The sequence below is a fragment of the Quercus lobata genome, chromosome 9, assembly GCF_001633185.2.
Source record: "Quercus lobata isolate SW786 chromosome 9, ValleyOak3.0 Primary Assembly, whole genome shotgun sequence".
NCBI lineage: Eukaryota > Viridiplantae > Streptophyta > Magnoliopsida > Fagales > Fagaceae > Quercus > Quercus lobata.
In genome coordinates this window covers 45268057-45282368 of record NC_044912.1, presented here as the reverse complement: position 1 = coordinate 45282368, position 14312 = coordinate 45268057, and the positions used below count along the sequence as shown (strand labels likewise).

The 14312-nt window shown below is 43.2% G+C and overlaps 2 protein-coding genes across 2 annotated transcripts; one reads left to right on the top strand and one right to left on the bottom strand.

The window, feature by feature from the left end:
- Nucleotides 1–5368: 5368 nt before the first annotated feature.
- Nucleotides 5369–7982, bottom strand: LOC115962295. Its single transcript, XM_031081200.1, has 4 exons — nt 7907–7982; nt 6576–6752; nt 6100–6497; nt 5369–6031 (listed from the first exon to the last, which is right to left on the bottom strand). Exons 3-4 carry the CDS (start codon nt 6493–6495, stop codon nt 5456–5458), a joined length of 972 nt encoding a protein of 323 aa, XP_030937060.1. The 5' UTR covers nt 6496–6497; nt 6576–6752; nt 7907–7982; the 3' UTR covers nt 5369–5455.
- A 2114-nt stretch (nt 7983–10096) lies between these two features.
- On the top strand, nt 10097–13234 carry LOC115959823 (probably inactive leucine-rich repeat receptor-like protein kinase At5g48380). Its single transcript, XM_031078422.1, has 3 exons — nt 10097–10461; nt 10790–11766; nt 11950–13234. Exons 2-3 carry the CDS (start codon nt 10915–10917, stop codon nt 12964–12966), a joined length of 1869 nt encoding a protein of 622 aa, XP_030934282.1. The 5' UTR covers nt 10097–10461; nt 10790–10914; the 3' UTR covers nt 12967–13234.
- The last annotated feature ends 1078 nt before the right edge of the window (nt 13235–14312 follow it).

The window sequence follows — 14312 nt, the reverse complement described above, 5'->3', positions numbered from 1 at the left end:
TGCTTGATGAGCATGAAACAGCGAGAAGATGAAACTCTAAGGGCTTACATCTCCCGCTTCAACAAAGAGGCACTCTCAGTCGACGAAGCCGACGATAAGATCCTTGTTGCGGCATTCACGAATGGCTTGAAGAAGGGAAAGTTTTTGTTTTCCCTATACAAAAACGACCCTAAGACCATGTCGGAAGTTCTTTACCGCGCCACGAAGTATATGAACGCTGAAGATGCCCTATTAGCTCGGGAAGAGAAGCCCAGGAAAAGAGAACGACAGGAAGACAATCGGCAGGACCAAGGCCGCAAGAAGACAAGAACAGGAGACCGGAGGGAAGAAAGACGCCCTAGACCAATGGGGGGAAGATTCACGAGCTTCACTCCGCTAACAGCCCCGGTGGATCAAGTCCTTATGCAAATCAAGGACGAAGAGGCTCTGACGTTCCCAGGAAAACTGAAGAGCGACCCCAACAAACGTTCCAGGGATAAGTATTGCCGTTTCCACCGCGACCACGGCCACGACACGGCTGATTGCTATGACCTCAAGCAGCAGATTGAGGCCCTTATCAGACAAGGAAAGCTGCAGAGATTCGTTAGCAAGGAGAGAGCGGATCCCCCCGCACAAGACCAGCACCCCCGACGGGACAATGAGCGACCGAGGCCTCCGATCGGGGATATCAGGATGATCGTAGGAGGAACGGCTGCCGCCGGGTCATCCAAGAAAGCCCGCAAGACCTATCTTCGGATGGTACAAAATGTTCAGCTGACGGGAGTCGTGCCGAAGATAGCACGGAGAGAAGGTCCCATAATCGGATTCTCAGAGGAAGACGCGCGACGCCTTCATCATCCACATGACGATGCGCTCGTCGTCAGCCTGCGTGTGGGGGACTACAACATGCACCGGGTGCTGGTCGACAATGGCAGCTCAGCGGATATTCTATACTATACAGCGTTCCAGCAGATGAGGATCGACAGAGAGCGGTTGATCCCAACCAACGCCCCGCTTGTTGGCTTCGGCGGGAGCCGGGTATTCCCATTAGGCGCAGTCACATTATCCGTCACTGTAGGCGATTACCCTCAGCAAATAGCCAGGGACGTGACATTCTTGGTGGTCGATTGCTCATCAGCCTACAACGCTATCCTCGGGCGACCTACGCTCAACTCATGGAAGGCAGTAACTTCCACCTATCACCTAATGATCAAGTTCCCGACTGATTACGGAGTAGGCGAGCTGCGCGGGAGTCAAATGGCCGCACGCGAATGCTACATAGCCATGATGGAAATGGAGGATCAGGTTCAGGCTTTAAGCATAGAAGAGCGCCGGACGGTAACAGAGCCGGTCGAGAAGTTGGAAGAGATATCCCTTGACAATTCCGATCCTAGTCGAACGACCAAAATTGGGACGCTCGCTGACACCACGATCCGTCAGGAGCTCATAACCTTCCTCAGACGCAATCAGGACGTATTCGCGTGGGATCATGAAGATATGCCGGGAATAGATCCTTCAGTCATGGTGCATAGGTTGAACGTATCGCCCGCCTTTCCACCTATCAGACAGAAGAAGAGAGTGTTTGCCCCCGAGCGAGACCGAGCCATAGCAGAAGAAGTCAGAAAGCTACGGGAAGCAAGTTTTATTAGAGAAGTATACTATCCCGACTGGTTAGCAAATGTGGTGATGGTCAAGAAGGCAAGCGGGAAATGGCGGATGTGCGTGGACTTCACCGATCTCAATAAGGCCTGCTCCAAGGATAGCTACCCCCTCCCGAGGGTCGATATCCTAGTAGACTCCACGGCTCAACACCAGCTGCTGAGCTTTATGGACGCCTTCTCGGGGTACAACCAAATCCGAATGCATGAAGCCGACCAAGAGAAAACGTCGTTCGTAACCAGCCAAGGCCTCTTCTGTTACAAGGTGATGCCCTTCGGCCTAAAAAACGCAGGCGCAACGTACCAGAGACTCATGAACAAAATGTTCGCGCAGCAGATTGGGAGGAATGTCCAAGTCGATGTGGACGACATGTTGGTGAAAAGCTGAAGGGAGGAAGATCATCTAGGAGATCTCAAAGAAACGTTCGACACACTTCGCTCCTACAATATGAAGCTTAATCCAGGAAAGTGTGCCTTTGGAGTAACGGCAGGAAAATTCTTAGGATTCATGGTGTCTCAGAGGGGCATTGAAGCAAATCCGGACAAGATCCAGGCCATCCTGGATATGGCACCACCAAGAAACGTGAAGGAGGTACAAAACCTCAACGGAAAGATAGCGGCACTAAACAAGTTCGTGTCAAGGGCTACGGACAAGTGTTTACCCTTCTTCCGAACATTGAAGAAATCCTTCGAGTGGACTGACGAATGCCAGCAAGCGTTTGAAGAACTGAAGGCTTACCTTTCCTCCCCACCATTACTAAGCCCGTCGCAGCCAGGAGAGGAGCTTTTTCTCTATCTAGCCGTCTCCCCCGCGGCGGTTAGCGCAGCCTTGATCAGAGAAGAAGAGAAAGTGCAAAAGCCCGTGTACTACGCAAGCCGAGCGCTTCATGGGGCCGAAGAAAGATACCCGCCCATGGAAAAACTTGCCTTTGCATTGGTTACGGCAGCCCGCAAACTCAAGCCGTACTTCCAGGCCCATACGGTGAACGTCCTGACTGACAAGCCTTTAAGGAGAGCAATGAGCAGTCCCGAGGCCGCGGGACGATTGGCATTATGGGCCATAGAACTGAGCGAATTTGATATTCAATACCGCCCACGGACTGCCATCAAAGGACAGGTCGTCGCCGACTTTATAGCTGAGTTCACTCATGATGAAGACAAGGGGGCAGCAGAATCCCCTCAATGGAGCATATATACGGACGGGTCATCTAACAGACAAGCCGCAGGGGCCGGCATTGTGCTATTATCGCCCGAAGGAGACACCATTGAATGTATGGTCCGTCTTGATTTCCCTGCCACTAACAATGAAACAGAGTATGAGGCTCTGATAGCAGGGCTCGACCTTGCTAAAGCGGCAGGAGCCACGAGGGTAGTCATCTATTGCGATTCACAGGTCATCACTAACCAAATAAATGGAGACTATGAGTGCAAGGGCGAAAAGATGAAGAAGTACCTTGGTGAAGTAAAGGCGAGAGTGGATGACCTAGAAGCTAAAGTTGTCCAAATTCCTAGAGAAGAAAACGAGCGAGCCGACCGCCTCGCGAAAGCCGCCTCAGCAGAACAAATGGTCATCCCTGGTAATGTACTCTCCTTCATACAGCTTTCTCCGCTAATAAACCTCAGCAACATGCAGGAAATATGCCCCGACAGAAGCTGGGCGACGCCGTTAATTTCATACTTGAAAAACGGGGTCTTACCAGACGGGAAAGAAGCCGCAAGGAGACTCAAGGTCCAGGCAGCAAGGTTCGTCCTGATAAAAGACGTCCTTTACAAAAGAGGTTTCTCCCGACCATATTTAAGATGCTTGGATATGGAAGAAGCTGACTACGTCATGAAAGAGGTACATGAAGGAATCTGCGGAAATCACTCAGGGTCCAGATCGTTGATACACAAGCTTGTGCGGGCAGGGTACTATTGGCCCACCATGCAGAAGGACGCCGAAGCCTACGTCAGGGCCTGCGACAAGTGCCAAAGGTTCAGCAACATTATTAGGCAACCAACCGAAGAGCTGACCCCAATGACGGCCCCATGGCCGTTCGCACAATGGGGCTTAGATATCATGGGACCCTTCCCTACAGCAGCACGACAGCTAAAGTTCCTGGTGGTGGGGATCGACTATTTCACAAAATGGGTGGAAGCTGAAGCATTGGCCACAATCACGGAGAAAAACGTACGAAGCTTTGTTTGGAGATGTATCATATGCAGGTTTGGAATCCCTAGAGTCTTCGTCTCGGACAACGGACGGCAATTCGACAACGACCCCTTTCGAGATTTCTGCTCACAACTAGGAATAAAGAACCACTATTCCTCCCCCGCCCACCCTCAGGCTAATGGCCAAGTCGAAGTAACGAACCGATCCTTGCTCAAAATTATCAAGACTCGGCTCGAGGGGGCAAAGGGTATATGGCCCGATGAATTGCCAAGCATATTATGGGCTTACAGGACGACAGCAAGGACACCCACAGGAGAAACACCATTCCGACTGACGTATGGAGGAGAAGCGGTCATTCCAGCAGAAGTTGGGCTCACAAGCTACAGGGTGCACAACCACGACGAAAACAAAAATGATGAGGCTATGCGACTACAGCTGGACCTAATAGACGAAATCAGGGCAATAGCAGAACAAAGGCTCGCTCGGTACCAGGACCGTATGGCTAAACATTACAACTCCCGGGTTCGACACAGGGACTTCCAGGTTGGAGACCTTGTTCTTAGAAAGGTCATGGGCGCCGCTAGAGACCCTACCCAAGGGAAACTCGGCCCCAATTGGGAAGGACCCTACAGAGTCACGTCGTGGCAAAGGAAAGGCACATACCATCTTGAGACATTGGAAGGAAAGAAACTGCCGCACCCGTGGAACACCGAGCACCTACGAAAATACTACCAGTAGGAGCGGCAGCACGAAGTTCAATTTTTCTTATTTTACAAAACTTTAGTCTCACTCCTCAAAACTATCATTTACTTTAATCTTTTGCAACAATTCTTCTTTTTAGCCCAAGGGGCAGGATTTGGTTTTAATTACTTTCATTTGAATGCATGACAATAAGAGGAGTTTTTCAGAAATTACTGAAGTGTATTTCTTCTACGGTCTACTAGGTTCGCGGCCAAAACCGCTAAGTCCATAACATACGGACCAAAAAGATGTCAAAGACATCAAAGCTAAGACCGACGGTCCAAAAGATGAAACAATCATCGTATGGACGAAGTCCTAAAAACTAAGGACTAATGAAGGTGTTAAATACACCAAAGCTAAAAAAGCTGACGGGCCAAAAAAGATGTCAGAGACGTCAAGGCTAAGGCCGACGGTCCGGGAAATCTAAAAAGCCGACGGTCCAAAAGATGAAACAATCATCAAATGGACGAGGTCCTAAAAACTAAGGATTAATGAAAGTGTTAAATACACCAAGGCTAAAAAGCTGACGGTCAAAAACGTCAAGGCTGAGGCCAAGAAAACGACGGTCCAAAAAAGTCAACGATCCAATAGATGAAAATATCATTATATGGACCAGGTCCTAGAACTAACGGACCTATAAGGCAGACGGTCCAATAGATGACGGTCTAACAAAAAAGTAAGACCCTACTTACAAACATGGTTCTAAAAAACCCATAGAAATGACAAAAAAGGGGGGCTAAAAAATCAAAAAGTAACAATCTCATCAAATAAATAGGACCATAAGAAATTAGAATCAGTATACATGTTCAAAAGCAACGGATACAAGTGCCATGAAAAGGGGCAGATAGAGTTACAAGTAAAAGAGCCCAATAAACAAAAGGGCATTTAAAAACATTGTTCAAAAATTACAATAGAAAGGCTAGGGTTAAGTGGCAGGAGCATCCTTGGAGACCCCGTCAGCTCTATCCTTGGCAATTTGTGCCGCATCTGAAGACTCGGCAGGGATAGTGACGGCTGGCTGGGCCAAAATAACTCCGACGTCATTAAGCAAAGAGTCCAAATTAAGGGGTCCGTCACCTTTGTCAGCAACAGTTTCACGAGCAGGAGTCATCGGCACGGAAGCATCCATGGTAATTCCGGATAGATCCAACTCTGGATAGGCTGACGCCACCTGTTTCAGACAATCGTCGAAACCAGTGCCATAATAATCAGCGCAGGAATCAATAAAAGACTGGGTTGTCTTGAATTTTTCGACCGCGTCAGCCCCAGCCGTCTCTACTTGTGCACGTAAGGATGGAATCTCCTCCTCAAGCTTCTTTTGCTGACCCTCAGCCTCTCCCAACTTCTCCTTTACATCCTTCAGCTCTGTGTTTAAGAGACGGACGGCCTCCTTATATTGCGCTTGCTGATCCATCAGATTGGCGTTAAGCCTCCTAACCCGAGAAACGACGCCTTCTTTGGCCATGCACCGATCTTGAAGTGCCTTTACACGAACCAAGGCCTGAATGAAGAACAACCGTCAGCCATAAAGCAAGGTAAACATTAAATTAATCGAAGTAAAAAGCATACCCGTGCTATGTCAAAGAAAGCTGACGCGCCCAAATCTTCCGTCCCTAGCTGAGCACAAGGGTCCAGATCCGTCTGTTTTATGAGGGATTCTACCCCCTCAACAGCATAATCCTTGTGGGTCAGCAAGCAACGGGGTCCCTCAGTGACGGGACCGGAAGAGGTCATCACTCCTTTCCCAGCACCGTGACCGGACTTGGGAGGCGACTTCATGGTAGGCCCATCCCCTGCACTGACGGCTACCTTCTTAGAAGGAGGATCGTCCTTTCCGTCAGCCTTCCTCTTAACTGAACTCTTCAAAGAGGAATGAGGGGTTGACGCTCCTTCTTTTCCCTTAGCTTTCTCCTCCTCCTTCTTACGGGCTGCAGCGGCCCTCACCCTTTGCCTCGCAGCTTCCATCTCTACACAAAATAAATTGACGGATCAGTAATAGCCGACGAAAGAAATAAACCGACGGGTCATGTAAGGCTTCGACTTACGTTTACGAGAAAATTCTTCCAACTTCCGAGCTTCAACCGTCGGCTCTGGACCCCCACAATACAAATGGAGAGTGTCTAGGGTGATCAAGTCCCTACACTTCCGTTGCTCAAGCGGTATGCCAAGTATCCGACGGATAAATTCCCTTTGTTCGTCAGATATCTCCGGACGAGCGCTAGCTGGAATAAAAGGGAGCAAAGGGTGTTAAAGGAGACGGTCTTAAGAAAACTCCCTGATAAATGAAAAAAGACGGTAAGAAGAAAGACAAGGGGGCAACCTGACTCCCTAATATAGGCCCAAGTGTTGTCAAAATAACCGCCGGGCAGTGTATCCCACTCACCTGGACGGCACACCCAGTCCGTCCCTTTAACGAAGAAAAATCTATTTTTCCAATTTCTATTGGAGTCTGGCATATCAAACACTAATCTTAAGCTCTTCTCACGTGGAGCAAAATGGTAGGTCCCCTTGGCAGATACTTTATGCTGGGGTCTGTAGCAATAAAAGAACTCGTCCAGCGAAAGCTGACGGTTCCCCCCACTCAAGCGACCCCAAAGGATCTCAGAACCAATAAAAATCCTCCAGGCATTCGGAGCAATTTGGCTGACGGACAATCCCAAGAAATCCGCTAGCTGACGGTGTAAAGCCGTCAGTGGTAATCTAAGGCCAGCAGCAAACATGGCATCGTACATCCCCACATCAGCAGTCCTCCCTGTATAACACTTCTCATTTTTTCTAGGGAGACGGATAGGAATGTGGTCTGGGATTTGGAAACGGGTACGCAACTCGTTAAAAACTCTGTTGCTCATCTTTGGAAGGAATTTATTGACGGCCCACTCCTCCGGGAGGATGAAGGGACGGTTACCTCCAGAACTCCCTGAAGTTCCATCACAGGACTCGTCGTCACCTTCATCCTCATTTCCGTCACTACTAACCTCGTTACCCTCGTCCCTACTCCCGTCACTATCCGACTCCTCGTCGCCTTCATCCCCGTTCCCGTCAACACAAATTTCCTCGTCTCTCCTCTCGACCTCAACCTCACTTAACATTTTATCCCTCACTTCCTCAACTTGGCCTTCTACATCAATACTAAGGGACTGGGCTGACGTTTCCTTTCCTGACGATTCAGAAAAGCCGTCGGACTCTTGACCTGAGCCAAAGAATTCGTCGTAGCCCGCTCCATCGCGGACTGACGACTGGTCACTCGACGCGTCACTCGACATCTGACTACCTACAAGTGACGGATATGCTCTAAGTTCCTAGACTGACTTTGTTTTTTCAGGCAAAAATAAAAAGGAAAAAAAAAAAAAGCGAAGAAAAGGAAAGAGGAACTTACAGGTGAAGCAGATCTTGAACGGATGGAACGACCTTGAAAGTGACGGTGTTGATAGCAGCTGACGGATCAAATTGAAAGTAAGGGTGACGGATTCTCTCTTGAAAAACCAGCGAGGTTGAAATGATGAAATGAGTCAAGGGGGGTGGTATTTATACAAGAGGAAAAACGCACGGAAGGCGAGGCGACGCCCGCGCCCAGAAACGAGGCCAACGACTGAATGCCACGTGACCTTGCATTTAATAGCTCGAAGATCGAGGAGTCGTTCATATTTGATTTTTCTCTAATCATTTTCTAACTCCACATATTGACGGTCTTACTCGTCGAACATGTAGAGTAGGGGGCAACTGATGAGGATAAAAGGAGAGCTTAAACCACACGGACATAAAGCCGACGGTTTGATAATTTTTCTTTTGGGCGTAGCAGACGGTGCTTATGCTAACGGTCATAGGATCAGCTGACTCCGTGGTTGACGGCTCAAATGCTGACGGTATAATAAAGGTGACGGAGGTAAATTGAGGCTGACGGACCGGGCACAAGTTTACTTGCTTCCCACGCTAGATAATATTTAAAGAATCCCCATAAGGAAAAGATCCCGTAAAATACGCTCAAAAGGACTCCTATAAGGAAAGGACTTCTACTCCAAGGTAAAGAGGTCAACCTCCTACTAGTATAAAAGCCCAAGCATCCTCACAAACTGAGGTACGCATAATTTACCCTCTCTAGCACTCTAGAGCAGTGAGAATAGTTCTAACTTAACCTTCGGAGGGTGTTTGGCCGGTACCACACCGGTACTCTCTGCTAGGTTCTTCCTTTTCGTTGTGCAGGTGCCGTTTGATCGTACGAGGAACGTGTGACTCACTGGTGATACTATTTTCGGCTTCATCATAAAAGATTATAACATAGATTGGATAAATTTCAAATTGCTTGAAATTTTTAAATAACTTGTATAAGACTAACATAAATTTGAATTAATAATAATGAGTAATGACTAACATTAGAAGAAAAAAAAATGTGTATCCATAAAAAAATTTTGAGTGTTTGGAAATTTGACTGCTTTCAAATAATTAAAATTTTTCAAATTGTAATAAATTTTTTCAAAAAAGGGTTATTGTTACAAAAAATATAATTGTGGAAAAATTTGACGATCGTAAATTTCAAATTTGAAAACCGTAAGTGTTGGCAAAATTTGAAAAACATAGGCTTGGGAAAGAGTAAAAGGTAGAATAAAGAAAGATTATTATTATTATTATTTTTTATAAATGAGATAGAAAAAGAACAAAAAAATATCGGTTGAAAAGTATATTTAAAAGCTAGATAGATAAAATGAAAAAGTATGGGTCTATTTGGTAACAGAGTTTAAACCATAGTTTATTAGTTTTTGGTGTTTAAGTGATGCAAGCTGTGAAAAAAAAAAAAAAAAAAAAAAAAAAAAACCCACATGTTAATAACAGTGTTCAACAAGAAGTGTTTGAGTCAAAATTCTTAATTTAGAATATTTAAACACACACTTGCACCAAACACTCATGTTTTTTGTTTTGAAAAAATGTTATAGAAATATAGTACTAAACATATTTTTTTGCACTAGAAGTCTTGAAAATATATATTTTTATTATATTTTTTAGTTCCCAATTTTCACATCATTTTGAAAACCATTGCCTAAACACGAGTACCAAACAACCCTAATATTTTCTCTCCAATTTTAGTTAACAAAAAAAAACTTTTCTATAGCAGATAATCTAAAATATTATTTATTTATTTATTTATTTTTGAGTAGAGTACACTCTAAAATAAGAACTTCAAAATACCCTCAAAATCTCCATAATAATTGAAATAACCTAAACTTATCAAAATAAACAAAATACCCTTAAATTTTTTTAAAAAAAAATGATAAATTTTTTCTTATACAAAATCTCCAATATTGCCCTAAAACCACTAAATTAAAAAAAAAAAAAAAAATCCCAATATTATTATATTACCCTAAAACTCTCTCTCTCTCATTAAAAGAATTTGATGTTAAATTGTTGCGAAGATATTACATGTCTCTCTCTCTCTCTCTATACATATTTTCCCCACCTGAATCGATAGTAATAATAAAGTAATAATATTATTTATTTATTTATGGGAAGTATTTCCTTCCTGATAGTAATAAAGTAATAACTTTATTTATTTATTAATGTTGCCTTTCCTTGGTTGGTTCTCATTTTCAGCAAAAGCAAGTCAAGCACCGAAGAGTCGTCTCTGAGCTTTGACAAAATGGCCTTCCTTCTTTGACCCGAACTTGATGATGAAGAAGATGAACCCAACCCAACCTCTCTACTAGTCTCTCCTCCTGTACTCTCTTGCAAAGTCTTCAAAAAGCTTTCTCAGTTCACACTCTGCTTACAATATAGTTGGATTTCACATCACAACTATGATTCTCTCTCTTTTTACCTTCATCAATTTACACCCTCTCTAATACCTGCGTTTGAATATTCAAACCATATCCATCCCATCCTTTCAAACCAAAGATTGCCATGTTTCAAAAACCCTTTTCTGGGTTTCCTTCATTTTTCCGGGTAAGCCTTGTTAAACCTCAATCTCAGCTTGCTTTTATATTCTCTCGCAAATTTACTTCTATTTTTAGCGCTTTTTTTTTGTTTTTTTTTTGTTTTTTTTTGTTGTTTAGTGAATATATATTGACTTCTTTTGATCGGTAAACGAGTCAACTCAAACTGGGTAGCTCAAAGTTTTATGCTTTCTTACTATAATTGCTGCACAGTCTGAGTTTCGATTTTCAGGTTTTATTGTGTTATCATTTTTCTCTGCTGGGTATGCTTTAATATATGTGGAAAGCTGAACTGGGTTTTTTTTTTTTTTTTTTTTGGGTCTTGAATTCTGTTTCAGGTGATATTGCTATGAAGGCTTTGGTTGTTTTTGGATTCAGTATTTTGAGCACTCTGATGTGCATTAGATAGTAATCTCCAAGTGGTTTTTTTTTTTAATCCGTAGCTCGTTTTTGTTGGCTCTTGATGAAAATGGTTTTGAATGGCCGGACTCTTACTGTTCTTGTAGTTGTTTCTCTCTGGTTGTTGCTTAGCTGTGGTTTGAGCTACGGTGTCCAAAGTGATATAGATTGCTTGAAAGGTATTAAGAATGAACTTGAAGATCCTTATGGTTATTTGAACACTTCGTGGAATTTTAACAACAATACTGAAGGCTTCATCTGTAAATTTACCGGGATCGAGTGTTGGCACCCTGATGAGAACAAGGTTTTAAATATCCGGCTTTCAGATATGGGACTCAAGGGCCAATTTCCTGGTGCCATTAAGAACTGCACAAGCTTAACAGGCTTGGATCTTTCCAGCAACAAACTTTTTGGAATTATTCCGAAAAATATCTCCCACATAATTGGATTTGTGACATCTCTTGATCTCTCATCTAACAATTTCTCAGGGGAAATCCCAGGGGACCTGTCCAACTGTACTTATTTGAACATTCTGAAACTCGACCATAACAGGTTTACAGGTCAGATTCCTGCAGAATTGAGTCTGCTTGCTCGGCTTAAACAATTTAGTGTGGCAAATAATCTTTTGACAGGACCAGTCCCCTACTTTGGTCTTCAAAATTCTTCAATTACAGCAGATAATTTTGCCAATAATCCTGGACTATGTGGGACTCCTTTGGATCCTTGCCCATCAGCTTCAAAGAAGTCTCACACTACAGTTATTGCCGCAGCAGCCGTAGGTGGGGTGACAGTTGCAGCCATAGGCGTGGGTATTGGTATGTTCTTCTTTCTGCGTAGAGTGTCTGTGAAGAAGAAGGAAGAGGACCCTGAAGGAAACAAATGGGCAAAGAGTTTAAAGGGAGTTAAAGGCATCAAGGCAAGCGAATTTAATGCACCTCTTTTAGTACATACTTTATAGTGAAAAATGTGGTTAATTGGTTATTCATTTTCTATTTGGTTTTTGCTTTTGGTAAACTCACACACGTGCACATATTTTTTGTTGAGTTCTTATTACTCTTTCAAAATGTATTATATTTGAGATGAAGCTATTTTACTTCAGGTATCAATGTTTGAAAAGTCAGTGTCGAAGATGAAATTCAATGATCTCATGAAGGCTACTAACAGCTTTTGCAAAGACAATATCATCGGGACAGGACGAACAGGAACTGTGTACAAAGGAGTCCTTGATGATGGCACTTCACTTATGGTTAAGAGGTTACAGGAATCTCAACACTCTGAGAAGGAATTTCTGTCTGAAATGGCTACTTTGGGGAGTGTGAAACACCGTAACTTGGTTCCCCTTCTAGGTTTTTGCCTAGCTAAGAAGGAGAGGCTTTTGGTTTACAGGTACATGCCAAATGGTACCCTTCATGATCAGCTACATCCTGTGGATGATGGTGGCAAGGTTACAGAGTGGCCTTTGAGGCTAAAGATTGGGATAGGGGCAGCTAGGGGATTAGCATGGCTCCATCATAATTGCAATCCTCGTATTATCCACCGAAACATAAGCTCCAAATGCATCTTACTGGATGCAGATTTTGAGCCCAAAATATCTGATTTTGGCCTTGCTAGGCTCATGAATCCAATTGATACACATTTGAGTACTTTTGTGAATGGAGAGTTTGGGGATTTGGGTTATGTTGCTCCGGAGTATGCACGAACTCTGGTGGCCACTCCAAAGGGTGACATTTACAGCTTTGGAACTGTGCTTCTTGAGTTGGTGACTGGTGAGAGACCTACACATATCGCTAAAGCTCCTGAAGACTTTAAAGGAAATTTGGTAGAATGGATTACACAGCTGTCGAGCAACTCTCAGCTTCAGGATGCCATTGATAAATCCTTGGTTGGGAAAGGTGTCGATGGTGAGCTTTTCCAGTTTCTTAAAGTTGCATGTAATTGTGTAGCACCAAATCCTAAGGAGAGGCCTACTATGTTTGAAGTGTACCAGCTTCTAAGAGCTATTGGGGAGCGATACAATTTCACAATTGACGATGATATGCTGATGCCTTCCAACAGTGGTGAAGCTGATTGCTTAGAGGAACTTATTGTTGCTCGTGACGTAAAGGAGAATAATTGAAAAGGTATGGAAGAGGTATATGGATGAATGTCATAATCCTTATGTAATTAACTCTATGTGGTGTTTAAAAATGAAAAATAGTGTCACGTATAATTATAATGTATTAATCACTGGTTTTGACTTATATGTATTCAGAAAATACTGTAATGCCTTCATCTCATCATTTTCGAATAGGTATTTTAGGTCAACCGCTGATGGTAGTCTTGCATCCTATATATTTTGTTAAATAGAACAATTTCAATATATTGGTTCTGTCATATTTAGGTAATTTACAAGTTATCATTAGGGATAATATGAAGTGGACATACTCTTAATGACCTGTGGGTTTTCTTGGAATTTTTGCCTACTTGCTTCATCATTGTATATGATAGCAGTTATTGGCTTTGTGTGTATGGTTTGTTGGTTGGTTAATATTTGTGATTGATGATTTCCCTTCGAAATTATTGTATATCTGATACAAATAAAGAGATATATTTGCATATAGCTTTGTTAGGCCTGTGTGTATGAATGTGTGTGTGTATATATTATGTATGTATGTATGCATGTATGCACGTATGTATGTAGTGTGTATGTATAGGCATGTAAATGATTTTGATAAGTTAATAACCTACCAAGGGGCAAAGGCCCTTGGTTCTATACAAAGGACACAATATGGATAGGTATATGTATGGATATGGACTTTTTCCTAATATTTTATTTTTTTCCCCCCAAAGTCATTCCCATGGAGGCCAATGAGCTATTGCTCAACTGGCACTGCCATCTCCCATATTATTTGGATGGAAGGTGAGGTCATGGGGTTTCGTTCCATGGGGTGCATGTGTAACTTACCAAAAAGAAGAATTTCTTAACTTAGATTACCGAAGTTGTCTGAGGTTTTTTGGAATGGTGATGCAGGACAAAACCAAAATGGATGTAACATCAAAATTGAAGAACCAAAAAAATAAAATGATAACTAGGAATGATCTCTTAGGCTTGCTTGGAGTCCAAACCAAGGAATAGAGAACAAACCTAGAAGTCAGCGCCTATGGTTAGCTAGGTCAGACTATTGGAAATTTTCCAACTAGAATTTGATTCATCATAAACTAGTTTCCATGGGAGTGCAATAGCATGCTTATTTAGACTACTAAAACTGAGCCTTATCTAACTGATTTAGGAAAACCTTGATTCTTAAGGACTTGGGTAATCCTAGTTATTGAATTACAAAATACCCTTTACTCTAGGATATTAAATACAAATGCAAATACAAGTAACCAAATGAACTATTAAGATCTAAAATAAAATCCAATTGACCTTATAAATACAATTGAGTTCCAAAATTAAATAAAACTAAATTAAAATAAAACCTC